At 39.8% G+C, this 12,606-nt stretch overlaps 1 protein-coding gene across 1 annotated transcript in view; it reads left to right on the top strand.

The window, feature by feature from the left end:
* The window catches only part of ADGB (androglobin), a 249,984-nt gene that overhangs the window by 135,944 nt on the left and 101,434 nt on the right, over positions 1–12,606 (top strand). Inside the window, exons 17-20 of the mRNA XM_011959441.1 lie at positions 1,409–1,511; positions 4,233–4,374; positions 6,095–6,209; positions 8,679–8,846. Coding sequence (XP_011814831.1) covers positions 1,409–1,511; positions 4,233–4,374; positions 6,095–6,209; positions 8,679–8,846 — 528 coding nt within the window. The remainder of the gene's footprint in view (positions 1–1,408; positions 1,512–4,232; positions 4,375–6,094; positions 6,210–8,678; positions 8,847–12,606) is intronic.

Here is a 12,606-nt window from a genome sequence, read left to right as displayed (position 1 = left end):
GTTATACTTGATTAAATAACAAGGCTTCGTTTTTCATAGCATTGCTACATATTTGTCTTTCATATATTAACTGTTTTTTAAATACTGTGGTAGAATATGAAAAACTTTTAAAGTATAGTATATTTCAATTAAGTTAATTGAATACATTTAGCGTGTGCCATCCCTCACAATTATGTTGAAGCACTGAGAACTTGAAAGGCGATAACAATGTATTAGACAAGAGTGCCAGCCTTAGAGTCAGGCAGATGGCTATACCTACTGTTTTCTCACATCTTTGCTACTACAGACTCTGTGACCTTTGGTAAATAGCTTACCCTTTCTGTGTAATTAGATACATTAATGTATCTAAATAATTATATTAATTATTAAGTATTATTGAGTACTATAATGTGTAATTAGATACATTGATAGTACTCATATAGAATGAACTGAAATTATATACATGTAACCTTTATGTAACTATCTCTTAAGGGAAGTTTTGATTTTACTAAGCACTTTATTCCATCTCCAAAACAAAAACCCACAGCCCACTGTGTCAGCAAGCAGTGGGTATTGAGTTAGTCCGTTCTCATACTGTTGTAAAGAACTATCTGAGACTGGGTAATTTATGCAGAAAAGAGATTTAATTGCCTCACAGTTCCACAGGCTGTACAGAAAGCATGGCTGGGAGGCCTCAGGAAATTTGCAGTCATGGTGGAAGGCGATGGGGAAGCAAACATGTCTTACCATGGCAGAACAGGAGAGAGAGAGAGAGACAGCAAAGGGGGAAGTGCCACATGCTTTCAAACAACCACATCTCCTGAGAACTCCATCGCTAGAAAAGCAAGGGATAAGTCTGCTCCCCTGATTCAATCACTTCCCACCAAGCCCCTCCTTCAACATGTGGGGATTACAATCCGACGTGAGATTTGGGTGGAAACACAGAGCCCAACCACGGCAGGTGTGTACCTGAAGCTCCTGTGGAAAGAAGGAAGAGAGAGCTTATTTCATGCACCACCCTATAAAATCACTTAAGACATCCAATTGGCCATTCCCATTATCTGCCACAGTTACTTACGCTGTGGCCTTCCTGCCCATCAAAGAGCCGTGCTTGAGTACTACCTGCCCTGGGCTCAGGCTCTTCTCTTTCTTATTTCCGGAACAAGCGTATCCCTTTTCTTTCCTCATAGAGGAGAGCTCTGCCTCTCTCCGATATGGCAGCTAGTCTAACACAGCGCTGCAATTTCCACAGATGGTTGCCAGCATTCACCCAGTATAATTTTCTTCATATAATTAGATTCATAAAGTGTTTATTTTGACACTAAGTTTCCTGTAAATCTTAGATGTTGTACTATGTTTTCATTACAAGTGAAAATAATAGCATTGATCAACTGATATTAAGTATGACAACTGCTCTAATTTCTTGCAGTTTTCAGAAGAACGAGTGTCCTACTATCTATTTGTAGATAGTCTAAAACCTATTGAACTACTGGTTTGCTTTTCTGCACTGGTACGCTGGGGGGAGTATGGAGGTAAGAGGACTCTGTGAAAATGATAGCCTTAAAGCCCAGATCATGTTCAGGCTAGGGAACATGCAATAGTAAGATTTTTAGAGGCCAGGTGTGGTGGCTCACACCTGTAATCCCAGCACTTTGAGAGGCTGAGGTGGGTGGATCACCTGAAGTCAGGAGTTCTAGGCCAGCCTGGCCAGCATGGTGAAACCCCGTCTCTACTAAAATTAACAAAACTTAGCAGGGCGTGATGGCAGGTGCCTGTAATCACAGCTACTCAGGAGGCTGAGACAGGAGAATCGCTTGAACCCGGGAGGCAGAGGTTGCAGTGAGCTGAGATCGTGCTATTGCACTCCAACCTGGGCAACAAGAGCGAAACTCTGTCTCAAAAAATTTTTTTTAAAAATTAAAAAAGATTTTTAGAAGACCATGGATGAAGGAACTTCCTCCCTTTCCAGAGTTTCTCCACAGTCCCACTGGACCACCTACACCACCTCCTCTGATGCTCTTACTCTGCAGACACCAGGGGTTATGTTCACTCCTGCCACCCGCACCTCTTCTGGTTGTACTAATCTGTTCACCTTTTTGGTGTACTTAGTCAATCTGTTGTTGCTGTCATCATGACCTGCAAATGTCATAGTTCTTAATTATTTCAACATCTATTGAAAAACAAACTATTTGTTTTCGATTTGACGTTCCAACAATCTTTTCCTCTATCCCACCTTGGTCTCCTACTTTCATGGTTACCCTGTAGACTTTAAGGTTACCTTTTTTTTTTTTTTTTTTGGTGCATCATCTGAATCATCTCAATTTCAAGCACCCGACTTCCCCCCTCACTGCTTGACTCTCTAGTTCACTCTACAGAACTCCCACTCCTACAATTTTGGAAATACTGGGACTTTCATTACTCTCTACCCTGCCACTTTTTTTTCTGTCCGTCACAGAGATACCCTCCACACATTTGCTCTTTTTACCCCCTCATCTAATTTTCCTGGAAAAACTTCACTATTGGTTAAACTTGATGCTATATCCAACTCGCAGTTTCAAGACAGCAGCTGAATGTGATCGGAGGGGAGAAAAACAAACATACTGGCTAGCCCTGCTTAAATTTGAGGAGCGCAAATCTCAACAAGGCCTTAAGCACTGCCAGTATTTCTTTCGTTCATTTTTCCCACTCTTATTTATTTCTGTAGATGACTATTGCAAACCCTCAAACATGCTCTCTCTCTTCAAATATTCAACACCTACTCTTACTCTTACTCATGTTCAGCTGATGACCTTGCTGCTAATCTCACTGAAGAGACAGAAGAAATCAGAAATGATTTCTGCTTTCAGAATTTCTATCTCCCTTTCCCGCAATGAACGCTCTCAAAATCTAGGCCACTTTCCTTCTGTTCTAATGGATAGAAAATCTCTGCTCTTCTGCAAAGCCAACCCTTGCATAAACATGCACACACAGGAACACACTCACAAAACTTCATTCTTTTATTCTTTGGCCTGTTTTGCTAATTTTTTTCTTTAGCTCCAATTAACAGTACGTGGCACTGTAAGTGTACAATAAGTATTTCCCAAATGCTTAATACTGAATGTTTGTCAACATGTAGGGCGGGGATTTCTTTTTAAACTGAAGTATTGTCAACGTTTTGAATGGTGTCTAATGTAGAGTAGGTGGCTAGAAAATACTTGTTGTATAATAAATTTTCCAAAATTTAGTGATCTAAGTTTAGTGCATCTACCAAACCAAAACCTCTGAAGCCACACCACATCCCAGAACATTTAAATTCTATAGGCATGAAGGCATTTCAGGTAATGTTGTGACCTTTATCCTCAATTCCAGTGTTTTATGGAAATAGGGGAGAAAGTATTTTGCCCTCAGTCATTGATGAACAATTAGCCCATATTATTTATCCATTTTTAAAGAAAAACTTGATATTAAATTCAAACTTTGCTAATTGCTTGCTTTCTACATAATGTCAAAGACTGAATCAAAGGTAAAAATTTTGATAAACAGGCTGGGCATGGTGGCTCACTCCTGTAATCGTAGCACTTTGGGAGGCCAAGGTGGGCAGGTCACCTGAGGTCAGGAGTTCAAGACCAGCCTGGCCAACATGACGAAACCCCGTCTCTACTGAAAATACACAAATTAGCCAGGGGTGATGGCAGGTGCCTGTAATCCCAGGTACTCCACAGACTGAGGCAGGGGAATTGCTTGAACCCAGGAGGTGGAGGTTGCAGTGAACCGAGATTGCACCACTGCACTTCAGCTTGGGTGACAGAGTGAGAATCCATCTTTAAAAAATAATTTTTTTTGATAAACAGTGAGATTTTTGGAGCTATTTTTTATACTATTTTAGAGAAATCTCTTTATTTTTCAAGATGTAATATGTTTTCTTCCTTTAAAATTGAATCTAGAGGGATACTGTAGTTACTACCATAGAGATAATAAAAGCGATGCTATACTACAATGAAAAATGTCCTCCTACTTCTGATTTTCCTATTCCTGGTTTTTTCACTTGAGAGGATTGTTATAAGGAAGAACATTGAGCAGGGAGGAAGACCTAAGTGTTTTTTTCTAGTAATTTACCTGGAGTAATTTCTAATGTTTTGTGAACATTCAACAATATTTCTAATGCTTGATTATTATTATTTATGTTGTTACCTAATTTAAGAAAAAAACAGTACTAGTGAATGCCAACTGCACTTTCACAATCAAATTTTGATACCTTTTTACTTATCTTAAAGCCTTAACAAAAGACAGTCCTCCCATAGAGCCTGGGCTTCTCACAGCTGAGACATTTTCTTGGAAATCTCTGAAACCAGGCAATCTTGTTCTGAAGATTCACACATATGCTACCAAGGCTACAGTGGTTCGTCTGCCTGTTGGGTATGAAGTGACTTCATTTTTCCCATAATAAAAATGGTTTGAAGCCTTGCAAATTGTTGGTTACTAAAGAAGTAAACAATGTAGAGTCTAAGATATTGTTTCTTAAAGTAATTTCTCAAGGCATAGGTCCATCATTATTATTCGTGAGAAAAATAATTCCAAAAAACTACATTGAGAAATACTGCACAATGAATACCCCTTTGGGAGATTCATAATTGTCAGAGATCCTGGGAATATATTTAGTCAACAATACTGCGTAAGCTTGTTTAACCCAGCATTTTCTAAAATTAATTTGTAAGTATTATACATATAACACTGATAATATTTTAAATATCATGAATTTTCTCATAAATATTTCTTACAAGTTTTCTCACCAATATTATAATACTTAGCAAAAACCTTGATTTTATTTAAATGCAAATTGAGAAATATGCATTTTCCTTGCCAATCTAGATTTTCCTATAGCTGATTTTTGTTAAATAATATTTTTAATTCAGATAAAGCTGGTTAAACACATTAGTTTCAATTTTAAAGAAAATACATATAATGGAAATTTTTTTTATTTTGATGAATAAAATTCAAAATATTACCTCAAATTTCAGATGAAATAATACTTTTTCCCAAGATCCATCATGCTTATTTTATGTGATCAACGAAAAACTATGGCTCTTATGCAAAAAGAAAAGCCTCAGCAACAAATGCTAAAATAATTGTGTCAGGCATCTGGTACTTCTAGAAAATAATACATTTTGAAACTTTAACATTTCTCACATCTCCCCTTTATACTCCAGCAAATCAAATTACTCTGTCCGAGTGCTCATTCATTGAGACAACCGAGGACAAGGAATTTAATAAAGAATCTTCTTATATATTCTTTTCCCCCCACAGAACCTAAACCATCAGCATGTATGTTTTGAACATGCTCTAAATCTGCAGTCCCCAACGACAGGGCCATGGAATGGTGCAGGTCTGAGGCCTGTTAGGAACTGGGCAACACAGCAGGAGGTGAGCGGTGCCTGTGCTCCGCCTCCTGTCAGATCAGCAGCATTAGAGTCTCATAGGAGCGGGAATCCTATTGTGAACTGCACATGCAAGGAATCCAGGCTGGATGCTCCTTATAAGAATCCAATACCTGATGATCTGACGTAGAACAGTTTCATTCTGAAACCATCCCCAAACCAAGTCCATGGAAATACTGTCTTCTGTGAAACCGGTCCTTGGTGCCAAAAAGATTGGGGACTGCTGCTCTAAATGCTCAATAACTGGAGGAACTTGAGTATCCCTGCTCTCACGATACAACAACCTGGTAGAGGAGACGCAATTAGCATACATGAAATGATGCATTCGTGAGAAAAGGACTATGAAGCCTACACAGCTCTATACCCGCCTGAGTTCTTCTTGTTGTTAGGGAGAAATCAAGACTAGTCTTCACACCATGACTACAGTGTGTGGGAGGTCACTCCAGCATGTACTAGAGAGAAGTTTGGCATTTAGTCTAACTATTTTTGTCCTACATAATAAGGAAAGTATAGATTTCGTGATCCTGTAGGCTTCTTATAGAGTGCAAATTCAAAGATCCTTATCTCATCTGTGTTAAAAATTGAACTCTTCACTACCCTTTGACTTTGTTTGAGTTCCAAAGTGTGAACAAGCAACTCACAGGTCAAATGCTGCCACCCAGGAGGCACTCGGTTCTCATCCAGCACCCCTTCTCTTTAAGGAGACACATGCTACTCTTCAACGCATACTCCCCAGTAGGACACGCCATACACATCTGCAGCATGGTGTCATTTGTCATTGGGGATGAACACGTCGTACTGCCCAACTTCGAACCAGTGAGTATTTTTGCAACAGCTATTTATTTATTTATTTATTTATTTATTTAGAAGTGGAGTCTCGCGCTATTGCCAGGGCTGGAGTGCAGTGGCATGATCTCCGCTCACTGCAACCTCTGCCTTCCAGATTCAAGCAATTCTCCTTGCCTCAGCCTCCCAAATAGCTAGGGTTACAGGTGCATGCCACCACATCCCGCAATTTTTTTTTTTTTTTTGTATTTTTAGTAGAGACGGGGTTTCACTATGTTGGCCAGGCTAGTCTCAAACTCCTGACCTCATGATCTGCCCGCCTCAGCCTCCCAAAGTGCTGGGATCACAGGCGCGAGCCACTACGCCCAACCACAACTGCAGTTTTTATGTGCTTTATTTTCAAAGATTTTGAACTAAACACATTTTTATTTTATATTCAACTTACTCATTTTTTACCTTTTAAAACTGTTAAGTACACTCTGCAAGAAATCCCCACATGCAACCATGAAGTCTATAATGAAGTCTGAAGCCTGTAGGTATACAAGAGAAATATGTATACTTTTCTCCAACAACTGCTCTCACCTCTACTCTGTTGAATCTCTTTTCATTTCTGTTAATATCTTAGTTAGATCCTGTGGTATCATTGGTTCTTTGGGGTATAAAAGATCAGTGCAGTCGTTTTTAATACAGTTTAAAATTTTGGTCTCTTTCTCTCCTTTCATTTCTTCTTTTACCTAAGGAATTTGGAGCATGTGTCTCTGGGATTTAGCAGGAAAGGAGTAGCTCAGAAGCTTCAGTCTCTTCACCTTTGTCTCCTCTCTCTCTTCTTGGTCTTTTCTCCTTGGTTTCTCTTGCTTCTCTGTTCTGATGGGGTCCGAAAGAAGAGATGAGGTCAATGGGACCAGTACGCCCCCTGAAATCTTCTCTTGGTTTTAGATGTCCTTTGTGCACGTGCATTTGGGAGAATATTTGCAGACGACCTTCCCACTGTACAATTCCTGATGCTTCCTCAGCTCTAATCCTTTCCCACCAAAAAAAAAAAAAAAAAGAAAAAAGAAAAAAGAAACAAGCAAACAAAAAACAATTCCAAATAGCACAACCTTGTATTGATGGGATTCTCTAAGCCAGCCAGCAAATTTTGTGGCAAACAGATGGCTCCTACACATGTCACACTCATGCATTCTTTCTTGTCTGAGTAGTGGCTGTGCAAGAGTTCCCAGGGCTGCCTCTTCTGTTTGCTGTACCACCTCTCACCAGTGCTCTTTCTCTCTTGCTCAACAGCCACAGCAAGATCACACCAATCAGCAAGTTCACTTTAGACACAGATGTCACTTATTTCCCTAACTAGGTTTATCTTGCTTATTTCAAATTGTGTTTTTCAAAAAATAATTCTGCTTTACATGGTACACATTGTCAGTTTGCTGTTTCCCTTTAGATAATTTATCTCCCTAGGTGTTTATTTATTTTGGTCTGTAAGCTCACATTTCCCTGGAGATATCACTTCCTGATGTTGAAAAGATTGTTGGAGCTCAAGTCCAAGAAGCGAAAGAGAATAGACTGACCCAAGGGCAGAGAGACTAAAGCTATGTAGAACCATAATTGATCCCTATCTAATATTTGACCAGAGAACTTTTCTGGTCATGGTTTCACCTTAGAGAGAGACACCACTGAGATGAAGCTTTCTGTAGGTTTTGTCAGGATTCTAAGTCACTGTGTTCCAATAATGAGTCAGTTGCATCTGCTTCCATCAGTTTCTCACCCTAGCAAGGCATCTGTGCTCCAGGCACACTTGCTGGGCCATTCCCCAACATTTCAGGACAGAATCGATAATCATGTTTGCACCATGGTGCCCTCTAAGGGGAAAAAATATTTTATTTTTTGTTTGTTTGTTTGTTTGTTTTCCAATTTTACTTTTTTCATGCTGCTGCCAGGCAACTCCAGGGCCACCCACCATACACCAACAACAACAGCTCCAAACACCTCATAGTTTTCTCCAATTTTTAAAAATTGGTTACTTCCTGAAATTCCTGTCTCCTTCTTCCTTTATGTTTTTTTTTTTTTTTTTTTTTTTTAGAGTTCATAGCAGGAGAGAGCCACCAGCCCATGCTAGATCACCCTCTCGTCTTTTTTATCTTTCTGGCTTTCTCCCTGAAATCTCTGTTTGTCAGTCCTCAAACTCCACACAGTTTTTTCTCAGGCTAATCCTAAATCTCCTCAGGACTACATCTGGTTATTAACATGGTGGGGAAATTTTCCGTGATCCCCAATATGAGGTGAGTATTCCTCCTACAGGGTTCCCACTCAGGTAAGAATTGCATTCCTTGTTTTTTATCTCTGAGATTGCAGAATTTAGTAAACTGCCTTGATGTCAAATCCTCTATAAAGAATTATTGAATCAGCCATATAGCAGAGGTTTCACATTTTAACAGACATTAATCTGTATAAACTAAATAACACTTAAGGATGAGTGAGGGTGGCTGCCATGCTTTGTCTTCACAGGAAAGCTGCCGATTTACAGAACAGTCTCTGTTGATTATGAAAGCTATTGGAAATGTGATTGCTAATTTCAAAGATAAGGGTAAACTCTCTGCAGCTTTGAAGGATCTGCAAACAGCTCACTACCCTGTCCCCTTCCATGATAAAGAACTAACTGCACAGCACTTCAGGGTAAGCTCCTTTGGAATATGATGTTCAGAAGAGGAAACTTTCTTTTTGAAATGGTATGTCTTCCATTAGGTGACCTCCCAAATCAGAGCCAGAGAAAATATTTTGGATGAAAATAATATATTTGGGAGGTGGTTTCAGAAAGCAGAAATGAGGGAGTAAAAATAATGAAATGAGAAAGAGAAAGAAATTGGTTAAAGGACATGACAATTACTGCTGTGGTTACTGGGAATCAGCCGTGCAGGGTGTCCTGAGGAATTATGTGGGACATCCCTTTAAAAGTTCTCACTCAAGGATGGCAAGATGTGGTTTTTCTCCACCAACTCTTTTCCCCAATGTTAGGTGGTTGCCCTCGAGGGCTTTGACTTCCTCACACTTACAACGTGTGCCTCTGCCAGGCCGAGTAACATTCTGGCTTCATGGGCAGCCTTGAGGGGATGAAGCAAAGAGACTTTCTGGTAACCCCTTCACAAGGCACATATGGACCTGTCCACTGCAGTTGCACTAAAACCAGGTGGGCTTATGTCTGGCTTTTTAACCCTCACACTATTAACATTTTGGGTCAAATAATTATTCTCTCTCCTTCAATTTTTTTTGGAAGAGATTTAGAAGGATTTGTATTAGTTCTTCTTTAAGTGTTTTGTAAAATTCAACAGTAAAGCCATCAGGTCATGCACTTTTATTTGATGGGAGACTTTCTCTTTTTTCGAGAGATGAGGTCTTACTCTGTCAACCAGGCTGGCTTGCAGAAGCATGATCATAGCTCATTACAGCCTTGAACTCCTGGGCTCAAACTATCCTCCTGTCTTACCCTCCCAAGTGGCTAGGACTGCCAGCATGTACCACCACACCTGGCTATTAAAAACAAACAAAAATTTAAGAGATGGGGTCTCACTATATTGCCTGTGCGGGTCTTCAACTCCTGACTTCAAGCAATCCTCCTGGCTTAGCCTCCCAAAGTTCTGGGGTTAGCGGCATGAACATTGTGCCTGGTCAACATGGGATACTTGTTATTACTAATTTAATATTGCCTTTATGTGTCTAGGAATTTGTCCTTTTCTTCTGGGTTAACCAACTTGTTGGCATATCATTTTACATAGTAGATTCTTATGATTCTTTATATTTCCGCAGTTCATTTGTAATGCCCTGTAGGATGTTTAATGGCATTTCTGGTCCCCACCCTTTAAACACCGGTAGATTCCAGTTGTGACAACTGAAAAAGGCTTCAGACATTGCCAGATGCCCTTGCAGGGAGGGGTAGCATTGTCAGATTTAGTAAATACAAATACAGGACACCCAGTTAAACTGTATTTTGTGTGTAAACAAACCATATGTGCAATATTTAGGACAGAAGACTACTGTCCCAGTATACTTATAAAATTACTTATATAAAATTTATTTTATCCATTATTCAAAGTTGACTGGGTGTTTGGGGTTCTTGAGGAAATATAATTAGAAATAAAATCTCCCAACCTAGATGACCTGTTCATAAGGCAGAAGAGAAGGAAAACAATTTATCATTGAATGAAGTTTAAGCCAGAAGATGATGCACATCATAGGCAATCTGCTAAGAGATTGCGAAGACAAAAAACAAACAAAAAAAATCTTACCCCAAGCAGATACAGCCCATTTCACACAAACTGTCAAGATAAACAATATGTAGTCCTCAAGGAAAAGGACTCCATAGTACCTCTTGCCACACAACATAGTTCATCCCAAATTCACTTGTTATAGGGGTGACCATCTGTGTTAGGTAATTAGCTTTATCAAAAGAAAAATACTTGTAACACCTTCATATCAGCAAGGTACCTACCAATGCTAGTCTCCTACTCTCCCAGAGAAACTGGGAAATACTGGTGCTATCTTCCATGGTGATTAACATTTCAAAGAAATGGTTCTCAGGTCCTGGAGAAAAACATTCCTGGGCTGTTAAATGGGCAAGAGGCTTACTTAGCTTTTTAGAAAGATTTACTGGCCAGTGTGGTGAAATTCCATCTTTACTAAAAATAGAAAAATTAGCCACGTGTGGTGGTGGGCGCCTGTAATCGCAGCTAAAAGCAGGAGAATCGCTTGAACCTGGGAGGCAGAGGTTGCAAAAAGCCGAGATCACGCCATTGCACTCCAGCCTGGGCAACAGAAGTGAAATTCCATCTCAAATATAAATAAATAAATAAATAAATAAATAAGATTTACATACATTTCTGAGAGAAAGAAAGAGTAAGAGAGAGAGAGGAAGAGAGAGAGAGAGACAGGAAGAGAGAGAGAGAGAACTTATCATTACAAGTGTCCTGAATACAAACTCTTTCCTTTTTTATAGGAAGTGATTAAGTCTCTTATTTTTTGATTTGTACTTGCCCTTATAGTGTAATGTATTTAATTTGGCAATGCTGCTTGAGGGGCAGGTCAACTCCAGTTGAGAACTTCTCGCCTACAACATGAGAGTAATAAACAAGAAATATTTACCATAATTCACCTGTAGAATAAGTCTGATAGTGCCCCCACCCTTAAGTAAACTCTGTCATCCATTCTTCAAGTTGGTAGCTGGTCACAAGGTCTAAAATTAAACAAATAAATAATTAAATCACCATATGACAAAAAAGGCTGTAGTCTCTATAGCTACCACTGGCCCTGAGGCCACAATCAGTATTCAACACCTCTCTCCTCTGCCACCCATTCTAGATTGCCTTCTTTTGCAGCCAGTTCTTCTAGTGGCTCACCAGGTGGGTGATCCAGATTCTCCATCGTGATGGGTGCAGGATCTTGGCTGCCTTACTGTTAGCCAGGCCATGGTTGTTGCAATTACTCATTCACTATGGAAGCATCAAGAAATGTCCCAGCAAGTTTCAGACTAAATTCTCCCTGCTCCCTTAATGTAGCAGAAACCCTAGTACTCATGATAAGCAATGTGAATTCTCCTCCTATCCTGTTATATTAACTCCTTTTTTTCTGCTTATCCACCAAGATGAGAGGCCCAAAGCAACCTCACATATGTCATAGTTTAGGTTTGTCGTAAATAATACCATATTCCCTGGTGGGATTATCCTTTGTTTCCTTCCTTCAAGAAATGTGTTCTATAATCTAGCAAACCCGTTATTGTGGAGGAATCAGGCATGGATTCTGCAAATGGGTCATGTCAGATGATGGGGAGGGAGGCCAATCTTACTTGCAACTTTTGAATCTCAGGCCTGTGTGTTTTAACTATGCAGATACAGTACCAGATATTGGTCTTTGATTTCATATGTACATACTTCAAGTGTCATCTCCAGGCTGGCTTTTTAACTGAGCCTTCTATGTGTCATTTCAATCTACCAGGAATTTTATCAATTCTATGTATGGTATACGTTAGGACCAACATGTTCCAGACTATTCCCAGTGGTTAAATTCTTACTCTATAATGCAACTCTTGGTCCACGGGTATGTTAGCTGAATCCCATGTTTACAAACCAGATTTTCTATACCCTCTTGGATAATGATGCTGGCCGAGGTACCAAGGACACAGAAAGCAAACTCATAGCTGAGGCAGGAGTCAATTCTTGTAAGGAATCGGTGACCCACCTAGTGGATGTCTAGTCCACTGAAAGCAACTTGCCACCAAGTAACTGGCCAGACTTCTCAGGGGACGATACCATATCAAAGACCAGGGTCAGTTTCTACTGCTGATAGGTTAGATGACTGAGCCTGGATGAAAGAGAGCCCATGGGGTTGGTTCACCATTTCATGCTACCAAGATGATTCCACATCGGCCCAATGTAGCTGGCCCTGA

Source organism: Colobus angolensis, unplaced genomic scaffold, assembly GCF_000951035.1.
Source record: "Colobus angolensis palliatus isolate OR3802 unplaced genomic scaffold, Cang.pa_1.0 Scaffold493, whole genome shotgun sequence".
Taxonomy (NCBI): Eukaryota; Metazoa; Chordata; class Mammalia; order Primates; family Cercopithecidae; genus Colobus; species Colobus angolensis.
The sequence above is the reverse complement of the archived record's forward strand: the minus strand, read 5'-3'. Positions and strand labels throughout refer to the sequence as shown.